Source organism: Thunnus thynnus, chromosome 12 (assembly GCF_963924715.1).
Source record: "Thunnus thynnus chromosome 12, fThuThy2.1, whole genome shotgun sequence".
NCBI lineage: Eukaryota > Metazoa > Chordata > Actinopteri > Scombriformes > Scombridae > Thunnus > Thunnus thynnus.
In genome coordinates, this window is record NC_089528.1 from 33614857 (window position 1) to 33640180 (window position 25324).

Below are 25324 nucleotides of genomic sequence, written 5' to 3' on the forward strand. Positions count from 1 at the left end.
ATGGATGCTACATATGCAGTTTCACGTTGTGGTCTAACATAACGTATTGGGACACAGCTTCCAATATTTTTAAGGTGGATTTACAGCCTTTATTATAGCTACCTTCAGAATTTGAAATGAAATGTGTTGCACATGTTAATATGTATGATAACAAAAAACACCGTCATGGCAGCATCTCACAAAAAAAACAAATGAAGTCGTCAGACCTCACAAATAAGTGTAAATCACTTTTTTAATGATGCACAGCAGCAAAAAAGTGTTTCAGCCCTAGTCTTTCCTCAGCGTTAGGATGGAACATACGATACAACAAACATACATTTTTATCACCATTTGATTTGATATGTAGCTCCAACACCAATATGTTGTTCATCAAGACCTAAATACAATAACTCTCTTTAGCCTCAAGCACCCTATAAGTGGCAGGTTCTGAAGAATGACGGCAGTGTTCACACAATATATAAGAAATATCCCTCTGAAGAAGAGTGAAGACGGATATGTTGGATAGTTGCTTGTAATTACTGTCAAATACTATTTATATACAGTTAATCTCATACATTAATTGGAAAAGTCTGTAGACAGTTGCTTGTAATTACTTTCAAATAATGTTTATATAAAGTAATGATTATTGAAATTATGTTTTTGGAAGCCATTATTTAAATTAGGTAATTTTAAGGTATTTCTGCAGTGTTTTTAATTTTTTGTGCACATTTATACATTTATTTAGCATTCTAGCAATATTTTATATTTTTTTTTGTTTATATTTTACAACAGTTGGACTGTAAAAATGCAGATAATAACGACAGTAAATATCTGTATTTTTAAAAAAAAATTCTTTGTAGAATAACGAAAGGTTTTTTTTACCGTTATTTGACGGTAAGTGTTTTTTTTAAAACTTTTTTTACTTTTTTTAAACTTTTTTTTACATTAAATTTAAAGTAAAAAAACAGAAAGTTGCCTTTATTTTACATTCAGTAATAGGATGTGTATTATTTGTATTTTTACATAGAATTCAATGTAACGTAACATTCAGGACCATTAAGTAATTGAAAAATCCTGTTAAAAAACCATAATATTCCATTATATTAATTTACAGATTACAGCCTTTATTTTATGGTGAATATTTTTAATGAAAATAATTTACTGTGTTTTTATGGCATTTACACTTAATGTAGAAAAAACAAAAAAAACCTGTCAAATAATACAGTAAATTTCTGTGTTAAAGTGTATATTAACTGCAAATGAGCAGAATCCCTTCCTGATTAATAATAATCTTAAATTTAAACAAAGAAAGTAGAAAGTATGGAGGCATCAATAACCACCAAACAATTCAAATTAAATGAACTTTGAGCCCGTCATGTGGCAGCTAACATCATTTAATGTTTTTAATGAGCAAGCAGCTTGTTTCTGGTTAAAGCAGCGATACTGTTTGTCAGCCAGCAGACTTTAAAAATTTCCTCATTAAATTTCATTTAAGTTCTTCTTGGTTCTCGACGCCTCGACAGTTTCTTTGTATTTGAGTATGAAATAATGTTGTGATGAATAAAAACATGCAGATTAAACTGAACACTGGGTTCTTTGTGATGATGTTTGTTTCATTTCCTCATGAATCCAGTTTGTTTTCAGGAATCTGTCTGTCTGTGTCTGTGATTGACAGCTCTGAGCTCCTCCCTGACTCACCTGGTTGTCATGGCGATCTCCCCTCCCTTTCACAATGCGTCCATTGCAGCATCTCAGTGAAACCTGAGCAGGTGTGGCGGCTCGTGGTCACCTGAGCCGAGCAGCTGCTGAATGTTTGATGGAGGCTGTCGCTGTCCCAGTCCGACCACAAGCACCTGAACAGGTAGACGCTCAGAGACAAGCACCTGAACAGGTAGACGCTCAGAGACAAGCACCTGAACAGGTAGACGCTCAGAGACAAGCACCTGAACAGGTAGACGCTCAGAGACAAGCACCTGAACAGGTAGACGCATCGTCAGGCCGGGACGCTCTCAGGCTTCTACACACAGGTATCACAGTCTGACATTTACCTTTAAGCTTCTTTATAAGTAGAAAAATATCTGTCCGACCTGTGTGATGTCATCACAGGTGTCCTGTATCTCACCTCTGTCAAATGAAAACCATGTGTCTCCAAAGTGTTTACTCTTTAGGATCTAAGAGAAGCTATTTTGTGTTCCTGTAGGTTTTTAAAGGATTTCACTCACAATTTATCTAAAAATATAAACTTAAGAGAAAGTTGTATCCGCTGAGTGAAATATTTAAAACATCATTCCATCAGATGGAAATATTCAACATGTCTGCTGCATCATTGGATCAAAGATGGTGGAAACAAACTGAACTGTAGTTTATCTGACAGACGGAGTTATTGTGTAAACTGCACATTTAGATTTTACTGATCAAACATATGAAATGTTTATTAAATATTAGTGGTCAAGTTTAGTGACCTTTTACTGACAGAGTCCCAAACTCTGTGTTTAAAACAGACTGTTGTTGTTTGTGTGATGATGATATATATGTATATGCGTATGTATCCATGTGTGTACATACTTGTTTTTATTGCCTGTTTTATTTCTTATAGCGCTGCTCTGTCTTAATCATTTATTCTGTCTCTACTTTTAATTCATTCATCTGTTATTATTATTATTATTATTATTATTATTAGTATATGTAACATTGGCAGGTGCTGTTCTCCATTATAAGAACATTTACTTTGATATTTTAGGTAGATTTTGCTGTTCATACTTGTATATGTGAGCAGTTTGTGTGTAACTTTCTTCTTCTGTTACTTCGTTATATTTCTATATTGATGTATTTTTCTGGGAGGTCACAGCTCAGACATAACTCATGCTACACAATAAATTATCTGATGATCCATGTTAGACTTTATTATTAAAAAATTACAGAACGTGTTTCTGTAAAAAAATCTGTATTTTTACAGAATTTTCCTGTATTTCAAAAATATATGAAAAGGTCAATATAACTGAAAAAATAAACCATGAATTTACATGTGTAATGTAAAATAACATGAACATAACATAACTTAATGTGATCTTAAATTAAGTGGATTGATGCAATTATGAACTAATTTACCTGTTTTACAACAGTATCATGATTTTTTTTTTAAAAAAAAAGGTAATCAAATGTTTTATTGGTATATCAGTTTATTACATTAAATATGGATTCATATAGAAGATTTAACATAAAATTATGTAATTAAACTCAATTTTTTCGCCGATTTGAAGCCTGATTATTTGTATTATTTGTATTATAATAGTGTCAGTACAGTTTTATAGGAATTGTAATTGTTTTATAGGTGGAAATACGCTCATTTAGCACTAAAAAGCCAAAAAATACACAAGATTTCATGTAAATTAAAGCTATAAACTGTATTTTGATTATGGAAAATAACTGTATTTTTTAATGTTTATTTTCAGTTATTTTACAGTATTTTAATGACGTCCAGCTGTTTGAATATTAAAGTCATTTGTTTTTACAGTGAAGGGTTTGTCTGTGTTGACGTTTGTCTCTCTGATGTTTGTCTCTCTGATGTTTGTCCCTCTGACGTTTGTCTCTCTGACGTTTGTCCCTCTGAGTTTGTCCCTCTGACGTTTGTCTCTCTGACGTTTGTCCCTCTGAGTTTGTCTCTCTGACGTTTGTCTCTCTGACGTTTGTCCCTCTGAGTTTGTCTCTCTGATGTTTGTCCCTCTGAGTTTGTCTCTCTGACGTTTGTCCCTCTGAGTTTGTCTCTCTGATGTTTGTCTCTCTGATGTTTGTCCCTCTGAGTTTGTCTCTCTGATGTTTGTCCCTCTGAGTTTGTCTCTCTGATGTTTGTTCCTCTGAGTTTGTCTCTCTGAGTTTGTCTCTCTGATGTTTGTCTCTCTGATGTTTGTCCCTCTGAGTTTGTCTCTCTGATGTTTGTCCCTCTGAGTTTGTCCCTCTGAAGTTTGTCTCTCTGAGTTTGTCCCTCTGAGTTTGTCCCTCTGAGTTTGTCCCTCTAAAGTTTGTCTCTCTGAGTTTGTCCCTCTGATGTTTGTCCCTCAGAGTTTGTCCCTCTGACGTTTGTCTCTCTGACGTTTGTCTCTCTGATGTTTGTCTCTCTGATGTTTGTCTCTCTGATGTTTGTCTCTCTGACGTTTGTCTCTCTGATGTTTGTCTCTCTGATGTTTGTCTCTCTGATGTTTGTCTCTCTGACGTTTGTCTCTCTGATGTTTGTCTCTCTGATGTTTGTCTCTCTGATGTTTGTCTCTCTGACGTTTGTCCCTCTGAGTTTGTCCCTCTGATGTTTGTCTCTCTGATGTTTGTCTCTCTGAGTTTGTCTCTCTGATGTTTGTCCCTCTGATGTTTGTCCCTCTGAGTTTGTCTCTCTGAGTTTGTCCCTCTGATGTTTGTCCCTCTGAGTTTGTCTCTCTGAGTTTGTCCCTCTGATGTTTGTCCCTCTGATGTTTGTCCCTCTGAGTTTGTCTCTCTGAGTTTGTCCCTCTGATGTTTGTCCCTCTGATGTTTGTCCCTCTGATGTTTGTCCCTCTGACGTTTGTCTCTCTGATGTTTGTCCCTCTGATGTTTGTCCCTCTGAGTTTGTCCCTCTGACGTTTGTCCCTCTGATGTTTGTCCCTCTGAAGTTTGTCCCTCTGACATTTGTCCCTTTGACGTTTGTCCACCTGCGGCAGGTAATGCTGGCAGGATGTCTGAAGGGAGGCAGCGAACTTTGTCCACCTCTGGAGAGTCTCTGTATCAGGTGCTGGGTCTAGAGAAAGGCTGCAGCCATGACAACATCAAGAAGTCCTACAGGTAAGACGACCGGAGCCCCGCCCACTGACCTGCACCTCCAGTCTGACATCTGATTATACTAACAGAGAACGTGTGTGTTGTCAGGAAGCTGGCGTTGCGCTACCATCCTGACAAGAACCCGGACAACCCGGAGGCGGCGGAGAAGTTTAAGGAGTTGAACAGTGCTCACGCCGTCCTGTCCGACCTCACCAAGAGGAACATCTACGACTCGTACGGCTCGCTGGGACTCTACGTCGCCCAGCAGTTCGGAGAGGACAACGTCAACACATATTTCATGCTGTCCACATGGTGGGCCAAGGTGGGCGGGGCTTACACTGCCTGTGAACCTGTGCCTCTGTCGTCAGGTGACGGGAAGTGATGTGGTGTCTGTCTTTGTGTCTCAGGGTCTGTTTGCGGTCTGTGGGATCCTGACTGGATGTTACTGCTGCTGCTGTCTCTGCTGCTGCTGTAACTGCTGCTGTGGGAAACTCAAGCCATCGCCCACCGGCGAGGGGGCGGAGCCAGACTACGTCTCCCCCGACGACCTGGAAGAAGAGATACGCAATGACCCCGATGATGGTGAGAAGGAAGCTTTCATTTTGACAGTCTGGAACAAGAGACGATGTGATTTGTTGGTTGTTGTGTCGTTCCTCCGGCTGTCTGTCAGCAGGACGTAACTGAAAACATACAAACACAGTTTCTCTTCGACTTGTCACCTCAAACTCACACAACTTCCTCTCAGACTCACAACAGCCCAGAAATTAGGTTTATATACAACTACTTTGCAACATCATGAAGAAAACGTAAGGTCTCCATGGTTACGCCTTCTATAAATATACTGAGGAAATGTTGTTAAGTAACGTATATCTGTTGTAAGATACACAAAATATCAGATCGTCCATTTATAGATTGTTGAAATGTTCCGACTGGTGAAAGTATCGCCCGACAGTTTGTTCTCAGGATTGTCCATCATTTCATTCCATAAAGAGTCACTAAAGAAGAGAAAAACTGTCATTTAGAAAACTAATTAGCTGACGGGACCCAGTTTGTTGCAAACTCATTATTGTATTGCTGGTGTGTCTCTAGGATTTCACAGAGTTTCTTTGTGATTATTGAGGCCAAAATGTTTGATTTTGCAGCAGCTTCTCTCAAAAATTGTGATACAGTTTGCAATGTTTTATGTGTCTTTTTGCGGTGAAATTGCGTGAATTAGGAGAAACTCCAAGCAAAGGAAAATAATAATTTTTTAAAAACTACTACCAATGAAGAGTCATATGTAATCAGTTCATTGGATAAAAAGCTTCCTGTTTTGTTTTGCTCGTCTATGGCATCGTGTTTGTTGGCAGGTGAGATTTGTCCATCTTCCACCTGAATGACGTCAGTTACCGCCACACCAAACGCCACGATTGGTCCAAACCACAAGCAGCTGCTGGTTTGGACGTTTCATGCAGAAAAGTTGCTGTAATTTAACTAAACTGCAGCTCTCATAAATATTTCTTGATTTTGATTTGTTGAATTTGTGTAATTATTGCGATCGAGAAATCACAGTTTCCTGGAGAGAGTGACTAGTTAATAAATAAAATGGGATCTTAGCAACACAGCTAATAAGCTACGATAACTTCCTCCACTTTGGACTCTCCTGTCCCCTCCAAGGTTGCTCTGACAGGATGGCTTGCTATTGGTCAATTTGGAGGTCAAAGTTCACCAAAAGATTTGTGTGGATTTACCTCACCCCCCCCAAGTCAATCAAGTGATCACTGAAACAGGACAAGGCCTGTAAATATCTACACAAGACATAACTGAAAAGAGTAAAATCATTTACGTCTGAAGATCGATGGTGGACTTTGTCCTCAGAAAAGTATTTCTGCTTGTTGTCCCGCAGACGTTGAAGCTCCGATCGTTCACCAGCCGACCAACGCCAGCGAGAAAACTCAGCTGATCACCGACGGCAACCGCAGATACGGAGACACCTACACATGAAGCTGACAGGAAACGCATCACTGCTTCAATTGTCCCTCAGTCATTCAACCCAGAAACAACATCTATCAGCTGAGTCCTGAACCTGACACCAACAAACAGCTCTGCACCAGAATCACTACGACTGTTTTAAAAGTGTTATGAATATAAATAATATTAAAGTTTCATTTCAAAACTGAATTTGAGTCAATTCTTCTTGAAACAGTTTGAAATTTAGTGAATTCCTGTTCTTTGTTTTCTCCAGAGTCTGATGAGAAGATGGACAGAAAAAATATAGTATCTTATGCAAACAATATAAATATCTGGTTTAATAACTGGCGTTAACAAGACTAATATCTGGTTTAATAACTGGTGTTAACAAGACTAATATCTGGTTTAATAACTGGTGTTAACAAGACTAATATCTGGTTTAATAACCGGTGTTAACAAGACTAATATCTGGTTTAATAACCGGCGTTAACAAGACTAATATCTGGTTTAATAACTGGTGTTAACAAGACTAATATCTGGTTTAATAACCGGTGTTAACAAGACTAATATCTGGTTTAATAACTGATGTTAACAAGACTAATATCTGGTTTAATAACCGGTGTTAACAAGACTAATATCTGGTTTAATAACTGATGTTAACAAGACTAATATCTGGTTTAATAACCGATGTTAACAAGACTAATATCTGGTTTAATAACCGGTGTTAACAAGACTAATATCTGGTTTAATAACTGATGTTAACAAGACTAATATCTGGTTTAATAACCGGTGTTAACAAGACTAATATCTGGTTTAATAACCGGTGTTAACAAGACTAATATCTGGTTTAATAACTGATGTTAACAAGACTAATATCTGGTTTAATAACTGGTGTTAACAAGACTAATATCTGGTTTAATAACTGATGTTAACAAGACTAATATCTGGTTTACTAACTGGCGTTAACAAGACTAATATCTGGTTTAATAACTGGTGTTAACAAGACTAATATCTGGTTTAATAACTGGTGTTAACAAGACTAATATCTGGTTTAATAACCGGTGTTAACAAGACTAATATCTGGTTTAATAACTGGTGTTAACAAGACTAATATCTGGTTTAATAACTGATGTTAACAAGACTAATATCTGGTTTAATAACTGGTGTTAACAAGACTAATATCTGGTTTAATAACTGGTGTTAACAAGACTAATATCTGGTTTAATAACTGATGTTAACAAGACTAATATCTGGTTTAATAACTGGTGTTAACAAGACTAATATCTGGTTTAATAACTGGTGTTAACAAGACTAATATCTGGTTTAATAACTGGTGTTAACAAGACTAATATCTGGTTTAATAACTGATGTTAACAAGACTAATATCTGGTTTAATAACTGATGTTAACAAGACTAATATCTGGTTTAATAACTGATGTTAACAAGACTAATATCTGGTTTAATAACTGATGTTAACAAGACTAATATCTGGTTTAATAACTGGTGTTAACAAGACTAATATCTGGTTTAATAACTGGTGTTAACAAGACTAATATCTGGTTTACTAACTGGTGTTAACAAGACTAATATCTGGTTTAATAACTGGTGTTAACAAGACTAATATCTGGTTTACTAACTGGTGTTAACAAGACTAATATCTGGTTTAATAACTGGTGTTAACAAGACTAATATCTGGTTTACTAACTGGTGTTAACAAGACTAATATCTGGTTTAATAACTGGTGTTAACAAGACTAATATCTGGTTTACTAACTGGCGTTAACAAGACTAATATCTGGTTTAATAACTGGTGTTAACAAGACTAATATCTGGTTTACTAACTGGTGTTAACAAGACTAATATCTGGTTTAATAACTGGTGTTAACAAGACTAATATCTGGTTTACTAACTGGCGTTAACAAGACTAATATCTGGTTTAATAACTGGTGTTAACAAGACTAATATCTGGTTTACTAACTGGCGTTAACAAGACTAATATCTGGTTTAATAACTGGTGTTAACAAGACTAATATCCACAAAAACAAACAATGATAAATGTCTGTATCTTGTGTACAGAAGATTCTTTGGAGCTTTGTAGATTTCATAGATTTCACCAGATATTAGACTGTTTCTTTGATGAAATTATAATTACAGTGCAGCATCCATCCAGAGCCTTTAAATTCAAATATCTGATTACAGTGACGCTCTGATTGGTTGTTGGATGTTGACGCAGAGCGATGAAGGAGAGGCGGAGCTTAAACCAGCAGGATCAGCTGATTGTTCTGTCGATGTAAATAATGTTGTTGATATTTATTTGTGTATGAAGCGCGTGCAGAGTGTGAACTAAAGCCTGAGATGAGCAGATGACACCTGTGATCATGTGATGTGATGATGTCATTCCACACACCTGTTTTTTTTTTCAGATTAGCATTAATGAATCATTGATAAGGAGACGTTCATCCAAACACAGTTGTTCTCTTCACTGATTGGATTATCTGTACAACAAATCTAATGTTGTTTTAAAATAAATGTACACAAAAATATGTCAAAGGAAGTTTTTATTCATAAATTAGAATTTTGAACTTTTTTTTTTTAGATTTCTGCAATAATAGGAATTAAATTTATAATAAAAAGTCATTATTATCCTTATATTGTATATACTTACAGACAATATAAACAGACAAACAAAATAAATAAAAATAATAAATCATAATTTTGCTTTACTTGCTATTTCATCACCATTATTATTATCATTTATAATAATAATAATAATAATAATAATAATAATAATAATAATAATAATAATAATAATAATGTAAAATTATTATCCACATTTTGTAATTTAATCTATATTTTTTCTTTGTGTGGCAGAATTTAGCTTCCATACTTTTGATCTTCTGAAGGAAAAACTTTAACTTTATGAATCAATTTAAAACACTATAAATAAATTTCTTTCATCTTATTAGACATTAAAAAATATATTCATGACATGTCAAAATTATGAGATAAGAAGTCATTGTTTAGCTTTACTGTCTTGTAGGTTTTCATTAAAAAGTCACACTTTTGACTTATTATTACAACATTATTTTGTAATTCTATTCATCGTTTATCTATATTTGTCCTTGCGTGGCAGAAATGAGCTTCCATAATTTAATCTAAAATTCATAAATTAATTTTAAAAAGTTGAAATCTCTTTGGTTTATTTTCTCCTCGGCTACTTTAAATCCTCCAGTGATTCAGTGTCTGTGATGAAACGTGAGCAGCGGACGTGGAGATGAATCCTACATTTCCCATAATGCACCTGGATGGCGTCTTTCATTAGAGCCTCTCTACAGTGGCTGTTTTACCGTGTTAAGAGTTCCTAAAGCTGCTGGATCTGCAGAGCGTCTGAGTTTGACTTTTCTCGGGAAACTCAAACCTCTCACAGGAAGGAAAATTGATCTGAAGTCACATGACGTCTGGTCCGATACTGATCATTATTAACAGCTATCTCATATACTCATTAAACACATTATAGCTACATGTTGTACATGGTCAGAAACTTACAGTCTGAAAATATCTGCAGATTCCTGGCAGCAGGTTTTTTGTACATTATTGTTTATATGCAGTGAAACTAGTTTATGGTCACAAACAACAAAATATATAAAAATATGTTTTCCTGCATTCAGTTCATGCTCATGTTCATGATGTGGACTGTCCCTTTAACAAACTGTGACCTGCTTACTCACCCCCCAACCCACCAACCCCCCCCCCAACCCCCTCTCCTCTGCTCTGTCATGTCTCCTCGTGACCTTTGACATATAAGGACATGTCGGCACGGCAACGGCTGACGTCTGTCTGTCTAAAAACAGCCTGAGTGCTCTCACTCTGCTGCCCTCAGGCCCCCAACACTACCTCTTCTTCTTCTTCTTCTTCTTCTTTATTTTATTTGTTTCTTTCATCTCTGGAATACCCCCCCCCCCCCCCACACCTCCCCCCGCTGCCCCCCCATCCTGTCCGGGTGACGGCGTCTCCCCCGTGTCCTCGCCGTCACTCAGCACCATGGAGAGCCTGGAGAAGCAGCTCATCTGTCCCATCTGTCTGGAGGTGTTCACCAAGCCGGTGGTCATCCTGCCCTGCCAGCACAACCTCTGCCGCAAGTGTGCCAACGACGTCTTCCAGGTGAGGACGTCCTCCAGGTGAGGACGCCGCGTCCGTCCCGCCTGAAAGACACCAGCTTCTTACTCTGTTTCTGCTGAGAGTCTCAGGAAGGTTTAGGGAAGGTTTGGGGAGGGTTTGGGAAAGGTTTCAGGAAGGTTTAGGGAAGGTTTGGGGATTCTGGAGGTTTGATGGTTCCAGTTAAACGAGCTGCAGTGACGTCGTGTTTTAAGGCTGTTTGAAAAGTCTCCTTGTTGTTGTGTTCAAGGACACTCCGACATCTGAACTCTGACACAGGGGTGTTTGGGCTGCATGTTGAAACTCAGGCTGAAATGTGTCAAAAGGCTCTGATTGATGATCTTATTGATTTCTTGTGTGATCAGATAGTTTGTGATGTTAATCTCACCGGCTGCATGTTTATTTATCTGCTTCTGAAGAGTTTCATAGAAAACTAAAACTGATCTCGGTCCCTTCAGTGTTTATCTAACAGACACACTGGATCCTTCTTGATATGAGACGGCAGTTTCACTGATACCAATTTATTAACTTGAACTTTTCTTATTGTTTAAAACTATTTTTTGTTCCTTATATGTGAAATGATTCACTAAGACGCTGTGATCAGATGCTCTTCATGGTTTTCTTTTATGTTTCAGCCTGTAAATATCTTTCACAACTAATTACTTCAAACTAATCGCCTGTTTTCAGTCATATGATCACTGTTCCTTTATAGATTGATTATTTTTGGTCTAGTCTAAAGTTGCAACTGTTCTGTTTTTGTTACTTTGTTGTTTGTTTGTTTTGTCATTGTTGTGTTCGTGTCATTGTGTTTTTTACTATTTGTTTTGTGAGTGTTTGTTTGGGACCAACATCTCAAAGGGTTTTATCCTGATATAACACATTTATAACTAAAGCATGTTTGTATTGATTTATTATCTGCAGATCAGTAACATCAACGCTGTCGCTGAAAAATATCAATAAATTCACATGAATCTTTTCAAAACTTCTGTTGATTTAAAAACAACAGAAGTGGTCAGTGTGATGCTGTTCAGCGGTCCCTGAACGCACCATCACACAGTCACAGTTTATGATAATAACGACAATAATAATTTATTAGTTTCGCACTTTGTGAAAAAGTTCTTTACACAAAATAAATCATAAAAAAACAAAACAAAGACACAAATAAAAAGTCAAACACGACATTTTAAAATGATTCTCAGGTTTAACGATTAAAGTTACCCACTTGTTCTGGTGCTTTCAACCATATCACATGGTCTTCATTGGCAGTTGTCATTTAACTATTTGAGGCACTTTGAGGATTTCACCTAAAAACAAAAGCATATAATCAAAAATGAAAGTACTCATTATGCAGACTGGCTCCTCTAAGATACTATTAAATATGTAATATTATTATTATTATTATTATTATTATTATTATTACTGATGCTGCAGCACAGCTGATAGACTGAATGTTTCATCTTTCAGAAGTCAAAATTTTAAAAAAAAATCCTATTTAATAAACTCAGAAGATGTTTTGGAATCTGAAGTAATAAATAAGTGCAGCTGTCAGATAAATGTGCTGCAGGAAAAACTGTAAATATTCAAGTATATATATTATTCATTAAAGACTCTGACATTGAAGAAAAACTATTTATTTATTTAATAACTATTTATTTAATATTGTCCTTTTTGAGCTTCCATATATTCTGCACAGGAGACATGAACAACCAAACATAAACATGCGTTTGCATGAATCTCCTGATCAAAAACTAAAAGGGACGAATGAATAAAGAACTCAAGGAATTAAAACTTTAATCTGAAGATTCTTTAGTTCTTTAGTCAAAACGTTTATCAGATTAATATGATGACATGAAAACATTATTTATTTAATATCTGCATTTTCAGAGTTACACACTATCAAATCTGATTATTAATTATAGATCACTAGTTTATTTTATATCTCATCATGTGATTGGTTCATCATTTTTTAAAGCCGTCTACCTGTCTGATGCCCCTCCCCCCTGCAGGCGGCCAACCCCTACCTGACAACCAGGAGCGGCTCCACAGTGACGTCCGGCGGTCGTTTCCGCTGCCCGTCCTGCCGCCATGAGGTGGTTCTGGATCGCCATGGCGTCTACGGACTGCAGAGAAACCTGCTGGTGGAGAACATCATCGACATGTACAAACAGGGCTCCACCAGGTAACACACCTGTACAAACAACAACAACAACAACAACAACAACATGTTCTCACTGGTTTTATGTTTCATTCACAGAATGACATCATAGTTGACAGGAAGATGACTAACAAATTAAGAGCCCTGTGACACTATAATCCTTTCAAAATATGATCCTTTATTTACGGCAGTTACTGTTAACTGGTTAATTAAAGGTTATCATTGTCCTGTTAACTGGTTAATTAAAGGTTATCATTGTCCTGTTAACTGGTTAATTAAAGGTTATCATTGTCCTGTTAACTGGTTAATTAAAGGTTATCATTGTCCTGTTAACTGGTTAATTAAAGGTTATCATTGTCCTGTAACATGTTAGCTTAGAGTGCTAACTGTACCTCTATGTCAAAGTGTGTAGCTGTCAGCTAGCTGCATGCTAAATTAAACCTGCAGTCTGGAACTTTGACATATAAATGAATGTCTGTTACATTCAAGCCAAACAAGCTGATCACCAGCAGGCAAACCTCTCTGTTCTTCACAGAGTGTTGAAATCTCATGTCAGGCACCACATTCCCTCACTGGCCGTCTGACTGTTCATCATGCAGCTCTTTGACTTTCCAGATGTTATCAGACTGAATGGATCAAACTCTGATAATGAAACGAGTCGTCTTGTGGGGGTTTATTCACCGTTTTACAGCTGCGACAGTAGGTTATAGCCAGTATGCACTGGCCATCAGGCATACTGGGACAAATCCCAGTGGACTGTCAAAAAATACATTTTTGGGACAGTTGGCCTGGTTTGAGTGGCCCTCTCTGTGTTCCTGTCAGGCTGTTTTCAGACCAGATCAGGTGTTGCTGCAGGGTTGAGCAGAGGTGTTCGGGCGTGTTTGTACTCTAGAACGTAACCGCTGTGAAACAATCATAAAATAATGTTTTATTGATCTGATTCACCAGCTCCACCAGCGCTCCCTCTCTTCATTCACTCTCTAGCTCACTCGACTACAGCTGCTCTCTCTCTTTTTCTCTCATCTTTTTTTAAAATGAATCAGGAAGCAGACAGAAAAGTCTTACTTAACGTTTAACGTTATCAAATGAAGAAAAATGTCCTCCCCTCATCCTGGTAACGTCTTTGTACTCAGGCAATCACAGCCAGTCACCCCCCTTTACTCCCACTGCACTCTCACTGGAGAAACTAAAGTCCTGTACTCCAGCTTTAAACTGTTTGCATGGTTTAGCAGAAACACTCTTAGTTAGCCTCTAGGTCCAGTTAGCCTAGCTTTAGCCTCTAGGTCCAGTTAGCCTAGCTTTAGCCTCTAGGTCCAGTTAGCCTAGCTTTAGCCTCTAGGTCCAGTTAGCCTAGCTTTAGCCTCTAGTTCCAGTTAGCTTAGAGTTAGCCTCTAGTTTCAGTTAGTTTAGAGTTAACCTCTAGTTTCAGTTAGCTTAGAGTTAGCCTCTAGTTCCAGTTAGCTTAGTTTCCCACTGCTTCCAGTGTTTATGCTAAGCTCAGCTAACCATGTCTGGTCTCTAGTTCAACCGGATGTTTACAGTGATCTTCATGACGACAGGCGACAGCTTTAACAGGTGTAACAGACTGAGTCTATTTTTATTAGTGGGTCAGTAAAGCAGCTCAAACTCTAAACACATGTTTTAAAGGTGTTTGTGGGACCCTGGACACGTCAGCTGTCACGTTTCTGCTCAGTATGGGAGAAGAAAATGTTCAATATTAAATAATCACATGAATAAGACAGATTTATGAATGTAAAGTATAAAAATCAGTCCGTCAGTGCTCACATGTAATGATCATAATTCAGTGTGGATTATAAACAACTGATACTGTGACATTATTATTTAAGACAAAAACATTGTTTTATTCTATTCTTAGGGAGCATTTTTAAAATCTGGATAAAAGATAAACTCTGACATATGTGTATATAAATACTCAGTTAATGTTGAATATAAAATGATCAGTATGAACTATTATGTCATAGTTTTTTTGGAATTCATTTTTATTATATTATTTTATTTCAACGTGTCCTTTTCAAAAGTCAAATGTATAATTTATTGATAAAAACTCACATTATGAAATAAAACTTTCAGTGTGAAAATGCCAAGACAAAATAATTAAATAATAATAAATAAAATGAATTCCAGTTAAATTTAATAATGTGGATAATGTGAAACAGTAAAGTCGAGTTTAACAAGATGTTGGATTATTTTACAATTTGTTGTTTTATTTCTATATTTTATTCTATTTTGTCATATGATTTTTAATGTTGTGTTATTATATTTTTTTATTTAATATTGGACATTTTGGTCTTCCATACCCTCCAGAGAGTCGGATGTTATAACTGTCACAGTTTCGGTTAATGCAGAACGTTAAACATCCACCTGTCTGTCTCTCAGCACTAAAGCGCCTCCAGAGGTGAAGGTGGAGCCGATGTGTGAGGAGCATGAAGACGAGAAGATCAACATCTACTGCGTCACCCACAGCATTCCCACCTGTTCTCTCTGTAAGGTGTTCGGAGCTCACAAAGACTGCGAGGTCGCTCCGCTGGACAGTGTCTTCAACAAACAGAAGGTGAACAAAGCAGCAGTGTACTCAGATCCGTTACTGCAGTAAAAGTACATCAGTATTATTAGGAACACTCCAACTGTAGGTCCGTGTAACGCTTCTCAGTTCACTTTTACATATAAGACATGAAGTTCAAGCGACCATCTCGCCATTCTCACACAAACTTTACTTGACAGCCTCCCACCCTGAGCGTGACGTGAATAGGGTCCATTGCATGGATATATAGAGAAGTAGATACAGTGTCATTAGGCGGGGCCCCATTCATTCCTATGAAAGTCACTCAGTGGCGCTCTATGGGCCCAATGCGCCCATGGAGCATGCTCACTAGCGACTTCCGGTTTAGCCTTCCGGCTAACTTGTATGGAGATAAAATGATTCAATCGTGCGGCTCTTCTAGACTTTCCAAATGTGATCGGACTGCAGAGGTTGTAAATATTTGGTTGAAAATCTATTTTTTAAATTTACTTACTTATTCTTTAATGTTCTTTATATTTCTTTATCTTTCCAAATTTATTTTTTTATCCTTATTCTTTTTTATGGCACTCTTATGACTCCATAGGATGGTGACATGTAAATGTAAATGCAGCAGGGTAAGAAAATCAAATGTCATATGCTGTTTTCATTTTCATTTCCAAATTGTTAGAAAATTGCATATTCATTTTAATTGTGACTTAAATATTGCTTGCACAAATGGAAAATTAGGCTATATTGTTGATATTGCATTTTAATTTTCAAATTTGATTTAACATAAGATTGAATATTGTCCACTGTACAGCTGGGTATGACTTTAAAAACTAAATGTCAAACTGCTTTTCTGTTTTCATTTTAATATTGTCATAAAAGTATGTGGAAATTAAAAAGCATTTTCATTTTCAGTTTTACTAAAATAATACGAAGAGGTGGAAAATTATAATGCATCTTGCAGAATTACATTTTCATTTTCAAGTTGATATTATCATTTTAGTTAAGTCTCCTTTGGGCTTCCGTAAAAAAACAAAGTGAGGCAAACAACATGCAAATTATGTATAATGGAAGCAATTAATAATAACAATGTTAAGCAGCCAATCAGTGCAAACAGTCAGACACATAACAGGTAAGACCAGGTCACTCTCTCTGTGTGATAGATGCAGTTCTGTAACTGTATCTTCTGTAAATCTGTGTGTGCATAATCCATCCATCCATTTTCTTTACCACTAATCCTCTAGAGGGTGGCGGGGGAGCTGGAGCTAATCCCAGTTGACACTGGACGAGAGGTGGAGTTCACCTGGACAGTCAATCACAGGGCTAACGTATAGCATAGAAGCAGACAACCACTCACACTCACACTTACATTCACACCTATTGGCAATTTAGAGTCACCAGTTAGGCACAGCGAGAACATGCAGACTGCACACAGAAAGGCCCCAGCCGGCCGGTGGGTTTGAACCCAGAACCCTCTTACTGTGAGGTGACAATGCCAAACCCTGCACCACCGTGTGTGCACAATCAGATGTGTAAATGTGTGAAAGAATCTCCAAATGTGTATTCAGATTTTCAAGTGAAAAGAGATTTGAGATACACGAGTACATAGCTCTGTAAATATGTACATAAATCTACAACTTGAGCCTCATAACTCTTTAAAAACTCCACAACTTGCTAACAAACCACCAAACATCAGCCGTGTTTTCCTCTTTTTTGTCATTTGGTGCCGCTCATCACTATGGAAACACTGGTCAGTAGGTGACACTGATTTTTAACATGGAAACGTGGTTCTTTGGTCAGGTCTTTATTTTGAGTGAATCTGTGTAACTTATGAAATTCATCTCAGACTGATCCTGCGTTCTGATTGGACAGACGGAGTTGACGGACTGCATCTCCATGCTGGTCGGGAACAATGAGAGGATTCAGGCCATCATCAGTCAGCTGGAGGAAACCTGCAGAGCCGTTGATGTGAGTTTATTCACCCACAAAAGAAGAAGAAGCATCACATTCATAGGCTGTGTTCAAAATCGCACACTAACGTACTGCCTACTAAATTAACCATTAAGTAAGCCACCACCAGCAGACTGTTCAGCCCCGTTGAAAGAGAAATATACTCAAGCAAGACAGTCATCTGATCACATTCCAGGTCTGAAAAGTGAAGCCAGTGTGGAAGTGACTGAAACCTGCATTCTCTCTAATGGCCAGCAGGGGGCGACTCCACTGGCTCTAGAAGAGGTCTGATTGTATGGAAGTCTATGAGAAAATGATCCTACTTCTCACTTGATTTATTACCTCAGTAAACACTTTCCTGATGAGTTTATGGTCCCATTAAGAGTAAAATAGACGATAAAGCAGCGTATGCTTTAGGGCGGGGCTATAATGTGATTAACAAGTCGCTACCATGGCACAATGTTGGTTAGGTAACGTAACCATGGTGTGACCCCAGATTCACAGCTTCATACTCACAGCTGCTGTCATGATCACGTACCTGCAGCAGGATTTATGACATCACTAGTTTGGAGACAGTCATGGTCCAGTCTGCAGCTGACACATGTGTGATGTGGAAGCTTGAAGCCTCCAGTGAACAAACACTGAGAATGAACTTCACAGTGAAGGAGGAGACATCTGGTGTCCAGCAGGAAAACTTTAAATCAACAAAATTCACAGATTCTGGAGTTTTACATGAAGGAGAAGAGGATGTTTTAAAAACACAACAACAGCGTTCTATAACCATTAATTCATATTTTTATAAACTCATCATGTATAAATATTATTTTCTAAAGTAATTTCAGCAGTCAGATAATGTAGTGGAGTAAAAATATAAAATAGCATGAATGGAAATACTCATTAAAGTACAAGTACCTCAGACTCTTACATATGGTGGATTGGACAGTTTACTTACACACCACAATGTTCAGAAAAATACACAAAGACAACAAGCTGGACAAAGATAATGAAACATAAACATATCACTATTATGTAGATGTATGTAGATTCATACAACAGGTGGACAACAACATACAATGTCTCCAGATTATACAAGTGAAAACTGTTCCTGTAAACTGGATATAAATGGTTCATATACGACCTGCTCAAATATACAGGAATGAATGATGTGTATACTTTAAACTGAAATAAATATGTGTAATTTATAGGTGGGTATTACAGTGTTACAGGGTTACTGCACAGTGCCTGAATGAACTGTTCATCAGGGTAACAGCGAGGAGGAAGAAACTTCCTGTGTCTGGTGGTTTATGTGACGTACAGAGTAAATGTGCTTCTCTGTGTTTTCAGGAGAACGGTCGCAGACAGAAGTCAAAGGTGTGCGAGAGGTTTGACCACCTGTTCGCGCTCCTGGAGGAGAGGAAAGGTGAGCTGACGCTGCAGATCAACGCTGAGCAGCAGGAGAAGCTGGACTACATCCGAGGTCTGAGCCGCAAGTACAGCCAGCACCTGGAGGACGCCGCCAAGCTGCTGGAGACCGCCATCCAGACCATGGACGAGTCCGAGATGGCCGTGTTCCTACAGGTGAACCTGAACGCACCGCGACAAGGAACAGCTGTCATAGGATTGGCCGAGAGCCATGTCACAGATATGTCACCATGACAACAGGCTGTGAGCCACAGTCATTCAGCACAGTGTTTGCTAATTGTTAGCATGCTATTATGTTAGCATGAAAACACTTCACATCAGTCAGTGTTAGCATGCTAATATGTGTGTTAGCATCGAGGCGGCTTATATTCAACATGCTAATGTGCTACCATCACTAAATATAGTGTATGCTATAGTGTAAGCATGCAGCTACAGTCATTGAATTACACTAATTCTATGTTCTTATCTAATAATATATCAATACATAAACTGTATACTTGTTGCTATAACACCGTCTCCAGGAAAATCATCAATAATCAATTAGACCCAAAGCGCTTATCCTCATGAAATAAGCAGCTGTTGGCGCTTTACTGTAGCAGCTGAGCTGATGGGTAACATGCTAGCCAGCAGGTAACATGCCAACGCTAGTCCGTCATGATATCTCTCTGAGCTGCTGATCATCAGTTAAAGTAATGATCACATTCAGGTTTCATCACAGCAGACATCTGTTTGTTTATTTGTGTGTTTGTTTGTTTGTTTCAGAGTTTTCAGGATGTTTCTCAGCTGTATTTCCGACTTCTTTGAAATTTGAATTCTTATTTTACATTCATATCTACAAACACGTAACATTTCGTCTCTTGTTCCCACAGACGGCCAAACCGCTGCTGCAGAAGTGAGTTTCTGATCTTTAATCTCTGGAGTTTTTTTTATCTGTCAGACATTTTGTTTTCTTGTCGTGTCTTCATGTCTTCATGTCCTCCTGTCCTCCAGGCTGGCGGAGGGAACCGACACATCTCGGCTGGAAAAAGTTCAGCCCGGCTACGAGAATATGGAGCACTTCACAGCTAACTTTGAGCGCCAGAGGAGAGCGTTGGCCAGTGTCGACTTCATCAAACGTAAGAAACACAGGAAGTCTTCAGTTGACCGTCCAATCAGAGACGAGACACCTGAGTCACACATACGCTAACATGTTACCATGCTCTATGTTTAATGTATTAAGGTCGTTTTATGCTGACGAAGATACTTGTGTGCGAAAGTGTTAGCATGGAGGCTAACAACAGTATACTGAAGTATTATAGTGTTTAACCACTGTAAATGAGTATGCTAACATGTTAGCATGCTATTGTCTTAGCATGAAATTAGTATTATTCAATATAATTCTTGTTAACATGATAGTGTTAAACTACTATTTTTGACCACAGTGTATGTTCAAGTTTTAGTAGCATGCTAACACAGAGTAAGTAGCATTCAGCTTAGTGTATGCTGATCTGTTAGCATGCTAACAAATAGTGTTATGTGGATCCCATTTCTACATGGACCTACTTGCATGGAGCATGGAGCCACTACCATTTTGCATAGTGTATGCTAACATTTTAGCTTTGTACTAAATGGAAAGAACAACATGCTAGAGTATTAGCATGCTAACTCCTTACTCTTTCCTTCATGTTATTTGACCCTCAGTTGATGACGATGACGACGATGATGATGATGATGACAACAACGATGAGGTCAGAGGGATGACAGCAGGAGGAGCTGAAGGACCCTCAGCCAATCAGCAGCGTCCTCCGTCTGTCCCGCCTCAGACTCCTCCCCCTCAGAGACCTGCAGAGGCCCCGCCCACACAGACGAAAAGCCCCACCCCCTCAGCCAACCAAGCCCCCCCCCCTCTGCCCCTCCCGACTGCCAGCTCCACCCCTCAGGTATGACATCTCACGCTGCATTCAGGAGCTGTTTGGAAAACTGGCACCTGCGACCAGCAGTTGAAAAAGTACTCAGATCCTTTAAAGTACTAATACAGCAATGTAAAAATACTCTTGATACGCTTGATGTAGTTAAAGTATTGCAGTAAAAGTACATAAGTATTATGAGCTTGATGTAGTTAAAGTATTGCATTAAAAGTACATAAGTATTATGAGCTTGATGTAGTTAAAGTATTGCAGTAAAAGTACATAAGTATTATGAGCTTGATGTAGTTAAAGTATTGCAGTAAAAGTACATAAGTATTATGAGCTTGATGTAGTTAAAGTATTGCAGTAAAAGTAGTGGTTTGGTCCCTCTGACTGATATATTATTATATATGACATCATTAGATTATTAATAGTGAAGCATCAGTAACTTGCATCATGTGACTGAGAATCTTCTTCTTCTGCAGGTTCAGTCTGATCCACAGACCGACTCGGAGGACAAAGACGGACCCAAACACGTCTTCTCCTTCAGCTGGCTCAACCAGAAGTGACACATTTCTTCTTCTCTGCTCTTTTTATAGAACTGCAGGACTTTTTACATTCTCGTATGTTTTTTAGGCCAAACCATGAAATGCAGAGTATCGTTTAAAAAATGCTAAAGATGACTTTTTTCCTCCGTCAGTCTGACGTCTCAGAACTGAAACCAACAACATTAAAGTCCAGCTGAAGTCATGTGATCGTCCTTCTCTGCAAACACGTGTTACATGTTGTTCCAATGTGCTGTTAATAGTTTTATATTACTAGAAAGAAGGACTCCAGATACGTAAGCAGAAAATAATGTAACACTAGGGGGCGCCATCAGTGAAAACATATTCTTATAAAGTGCCAAATAAATGTTTGTTTTATTATTGATCAGGTTTGATTGAGTCGACTTCTGTTTCTCTCCAACACCAAACTGACACCAGATTTAAAGTCTGGTGGTTTTAATTCAGCTGAAGACGTTCACAACAAGTGTTTCACCAGTGAGTCTAAATCAACTGCATTCACTCTGCAGCTGATCAATAATTTGTGTCAACAGCAGCTTTAAATAGTTTTATTGGAAGTATAAAATGTTCATGCGGTTCTGCACATGCTCAGATGGTTTTATTACCAACACAGAGTTCAGATATTAGACAGATCCATCAAACTGTCCGTCAGTCCGACTCATCGCTTCTTATTTGATGTTTCAGTCTTCAGACGCTGCAGACGACAAAAACACAAAAACAAACCATCAAATGTGTGAATGTTAATGAAATAAATCTGCTCTCAGTTGGTTTGTTTGTTCCACAGTCTGAATGTTATTATTAATAAAGAAATGTTGGTGATTCATCTTTAAAACAGAAACACATGAATGAATAATAAAGTAGAAATAAATTAAAGGCATATTTATATATTTACCAACTTTCATTCATTTAATTATTCACATGATTATCTATTTATGTATTGATTACAACTTCTACTCATCAATTTTACTATTTAAAATATTACATTATTTGTCTCTGTGCAATTACTAATATATTTTTAATTGATTGATTGATGAATGACTGGTGTTTCTTCCTCTGTAGCTGCGCGTCATTTAAGATTCAATCAGATTTAATTGACTGATTGGAGGATCAAACATGAGACTGACGGGATGTTTCAGCTGAAGCACGTTAATGATAAAAACACTCGACAGGATGTGAAAAGTTTTTTGGGTTTTAATCGTCTGGATTCGTCATTTTCCGAAGCTGTCCATCATCTTGCGGTTGCTGTCGGCCTGCTGGGCGACCTGCTCGGCTCGGGCCATCTCCAGAACCTCCCGCAGCAGGTGGAACGTCAGATCCAGAGAGATGGGAGGCTCGTCGGACCGCTTCTCCTTCTCCTCGGCCTCCTCCGCCACCTCCTGCCGCTCCGCCCGGGCCCGCAGGAGGCGCTGCGTGAGCCGCAGCAGAGTCGAGGAAGAGGAGGAGATGGAGCATGAAGAGGAGGAGAGGAGCTCAGGAGCAGCAGCAGCAGCAGAGGAGGAGGATCCACCTCGTCGGGGGAGGAGGAGGCGGCTGGTGGGGGCGCCGGCGGGCCGACTGTCAGCAGAGCGAGGGAGGAAGACAGCGAGCAGAGCCACGAACCACAACAACACATTCAGCTTCATCTCCAGCGCCGGACAGTCTGACGAAAACAAGAAGAAGAAGAAGCTTTAAAACAGTTTATTTATCTCAACGAGACCACAGAAAGTCTTTAAAGGACCAGTTTGTAGGATTTAGTGACATCTAGTGGTGAGACTGCAGATTACAACCAACTGAACAGGTGATTAAACACTAATTAAAACAGAAGTCTGTTCTGCTAGATGACTAGATAACTTCTAATGGATCATTCTGGTGATTTTCTATATTACCGTATTTCCTCTAATAGTGGCCTTTATTTGCCTCAGCAGCCTTTAATGGGAGCAGGCTTCTACTGGAGAGAGGCCTTTATTTCTAATTCTCTCTGTTTGATAAGTATATTTGCTCATATTTTAGTATGAAGCCTCCTTGTTTTTTGATCCACTTGCTCTGTTAAATCTTTGTTACTTAGTGTTGTGGAAAATTCAGTCACTTCCCATGTAGCTGCTGCCATCTAGTGGCCCTTTAACATCACTACAAACTACAGCTGACAGACATTAACACCCACAGTGACTGAAACAGGACAATAATCCAGAACAACAAAGTGTTGATTACATTATAATTTAATAAATTCAACATAATTATATTGTTGAATTTATTAAATTAAAGCAGTGGAAATGTACATTATTCTTACCTGGCATGAACATTATATCAGCCTTGTTTATCAGGACTTTATTATTTACACCCACAACCACTAGAAGAGACCCAGCTTTAACTAACGTCTTTTATTTGAGGAAATATGATATATTCTTATTCTTAACAAGTACCGTGTATATCTGATTAAAAACATGTCAGTGAGTCTCACCGCTGCACTGGGTCACATGATCCTTCATCATGAAGAGTTTGGTCACGTTAGTTTGTTTAGAAACGGCTCCAGAGACTAATAACAGCATCACGTGTTCAGTCTCCAGAGACTAATAACAGCATCACGTGTTCAGTCTCCAGAGACTAATAACAGCATCACGTGTTCAGTCTCCAGAGACTAATAACAGCATCACGTGTTCAGTCTCCAGAGACTAATAACAGCATCACGTGTTCAGTCTCCAGAGAGTAGTTCTGTGTACGGCAGACAGACGTCTGCTGCTGCTTGGACTGAAGCTCTTTGGTAAATTTATAATGTCGTACAAAGTTGAAGCACAACAAGCTGGTGAAGCTTCACATCAACAGACCCTGAAGCGTCTGAAGCTGCAACAACTCTTCTATTAATAATGATTAATACATCAGTCAGTCGACAGGTCGGGACTCCTTCAGACGAGTCCGACAGACTTCTATAGAACTCCCACAACATCTGAAATAAACGCCATGAGACCGATGACGTCTATATCAGCTGATAAGTCTCCATATTTGGCGCAGGCGGGTTGGAACCGGTGCAAAAACGTACTGAGTACTGATATGGAACCAGATTCTGTCCCGGTGGTCCACAGGCTGCTGGTCCGGACTGGTTTTATGTGCCGATAGTTTTAACAGGAGGGGGAACAGACTTCGACACCACACCGGACCTCTTTTAGACCACTAACTGGACATTTTTTACCATCACGTCGGGCATTTTAGTCCCGTTTAACGGGGCATTTTTCACGTATTTTACTATTTTAACCCAAACTATGATCTCCTTAACCCTAACCAGACCTCAACCACCGCCTATTATTGTTTTTTAAATGATTTGTTACGGTACAGCACGTTGAAAAATGACATTAAAGGGGTTCGCAGTGTGTTTAAATGTGACGTCATGGAGTCCTGATCGAACTTCCGTATGTGATGAAAATATTTTTATTATTCTGTCATTTGTAATATTTAATTAAATTAAAAAGTAGTGAAATTCTGTACACTTAAAGTTATTATTTGATGTTGTGGTCTGAGCAGACTGGTTAATTAACTGGTGTCACTGGAGAGCGATCGTCTTCCACTGGGGACCAGAGCTGCAACTAACAACTATTATCATTATCCATTAATCTGTCAATTATTATCTAGATTCATTGATTAGTTGTTTTGTCCACAACATAAAGAGATAAACTGCTAGAAAACTAATAAATCAGCAAAGTAAATATAAAATATTTACTTTTTCTTCTACTAGATTAAATATGATAATTATTTAATGTATATGAATATAAATATGATATATAGAAACACTTTTTACATGTGTTCTACAATATGTAATAAAACTGTAATATTCTGGCACCAATGAAATACTGTAAAATAACAAAATAAAATACAATTCAGCTCATAAAAATACAGCAATGATTAAAATACAGTTTAAAGCTTTTTTAGCTCTATTTTTTGGCTTTTTAATGATAAATAAGGATATTTCCACCTATAAAACAATAACA

The 25324-nt window shown here is 38.1% G+C and overlaps 3 protein-coding genes across 3 annotated transcripts; 2 read left to right on the forward strand and 1 right to left on the reverse strand.

Annotated features, from left to right (window-relative positions):
- Positions 1-1321: 1321 nt before the first annotated feature.
- LOC137194826 (dnaJ homolog subfamily C member 5-like) lies at positions 1322-6987 on the forward strand. The gene is made up of 5 exons (XM_067606991.1): positions 1322-2006; positions 4665-4785; positions 4870-5083; positions 5169-5343; positions 6647-6987. The coding sequence occupies exons 1-5, from the start codon at positions 1796-1798 to the stop codon at positions 6742-6744; spliced, it is 819 nt and encodes a 272-aa protein (XP_067463092.1). The 5' UTR covers positions 1322-1795; the 3' UTR covers positions 6745-6987.
- A 3622-nt stretch (positions 6988-10609) lies between these two features.
- Positions 10610-21735, forward strand: trim55a (tripartite motif containing 55a). Its single transcript, XM_067606988.1, has 9 exons — positions 10610-10871; positions 12872-13044; positions 15418-15592; positions 17420-17515; positions 18842-19075; positions 19789-19811; positions 19910-20034; positions 20600-20838; positions 21291-21735. The coding sequence occupies exons 1-9, from the start codon at positions 10752-10754 to the stop codon at positions 21372-21374; spliced, it is 1269 nt and encodes a 422-aa protein (XP_067463089.1). The 5' UTR covers positions 10610-10751; the 3' UTR covers positions 21375-21735.
- Positions 21506-23918, reverse strand: LOC137194825 (corticoliberin-1-like). Its single transcript, XM_067606990.1, has 2 exons — positions 23806-23918; positions 21506-23007 (listed from the first exon to the last, which is right to left on the reverse strand). Exons 1-2 carry the CDS (start codon positions 23891-23893, stop codon positions 22577-22579), a joined length of 519 nt encoding a protein of 172 aa, XP_067463091.1. The 5' UTR covers positions 23894-23918; the 3' UTR covers positions 21506-22576.
- Positions 23919-25324: the final 1406 nt, after the last annotated feature.

Bases quoted from the DNA above. Each gene is read 5' to 3' on its own strand.
- LOC137194826 (XM_067606991.1), top strand. From the start codon at position 1,796: ATGGAGGCTGTCGCTGTCCCAGTCCGACCACAAGCACCTGAACAGGTA. The intron at 4,786-4,869 runs GTAAGACGACCG...GTGTGTTGTCAG, and splicing joins AACATCAAGAAGTCCTACAG to GAAGCTGGCGTTGCGCTACC. The intron at 5,084-5,168 runs GTGGGCGGGGCT...TTTGTGTCTCAG, and splicing joins TGTCCACATGGTGGGCCAAG to GGTCTGTTTGCGGTCTGTGG.
- trim55a (XM_067606988.1), top strand. From the start codon at position 10,752: ATGGAGAGCCTGGAGAAGCAGCTCATCTGTCCCATCTGTCTGGAGGTG. The intron at 13,045-15,417 runs GTAACACACCTG...TCTGTCTCTCAG, and splicing joins TACAAACAGGGCTCCACCAG to CACTAAAGCGCCTCCAGAGG. The intron at 15,593-17,419 runs GTGAACAAAGCA...CTGATTGGACAG, and splicing joins GTGTCTTCAACAAACAGAAG to ACGGAGTTGACGGACTGCAT.
- LOC137194825 (XM_067606990.1), bottom strand. From the start codon at position 23,893: ATGCTGTTATTAGTCTCTGGAGCCGTTTCTAAACAAACTAACGTGACC. The intron at 23,008-23,805 runs GTGAGACTCACT...TGTTTTCGTCAG, and splicing joins TCATGTGACCCAGTGCAGCG to ACTGTCCGGCGCTGGAGATG.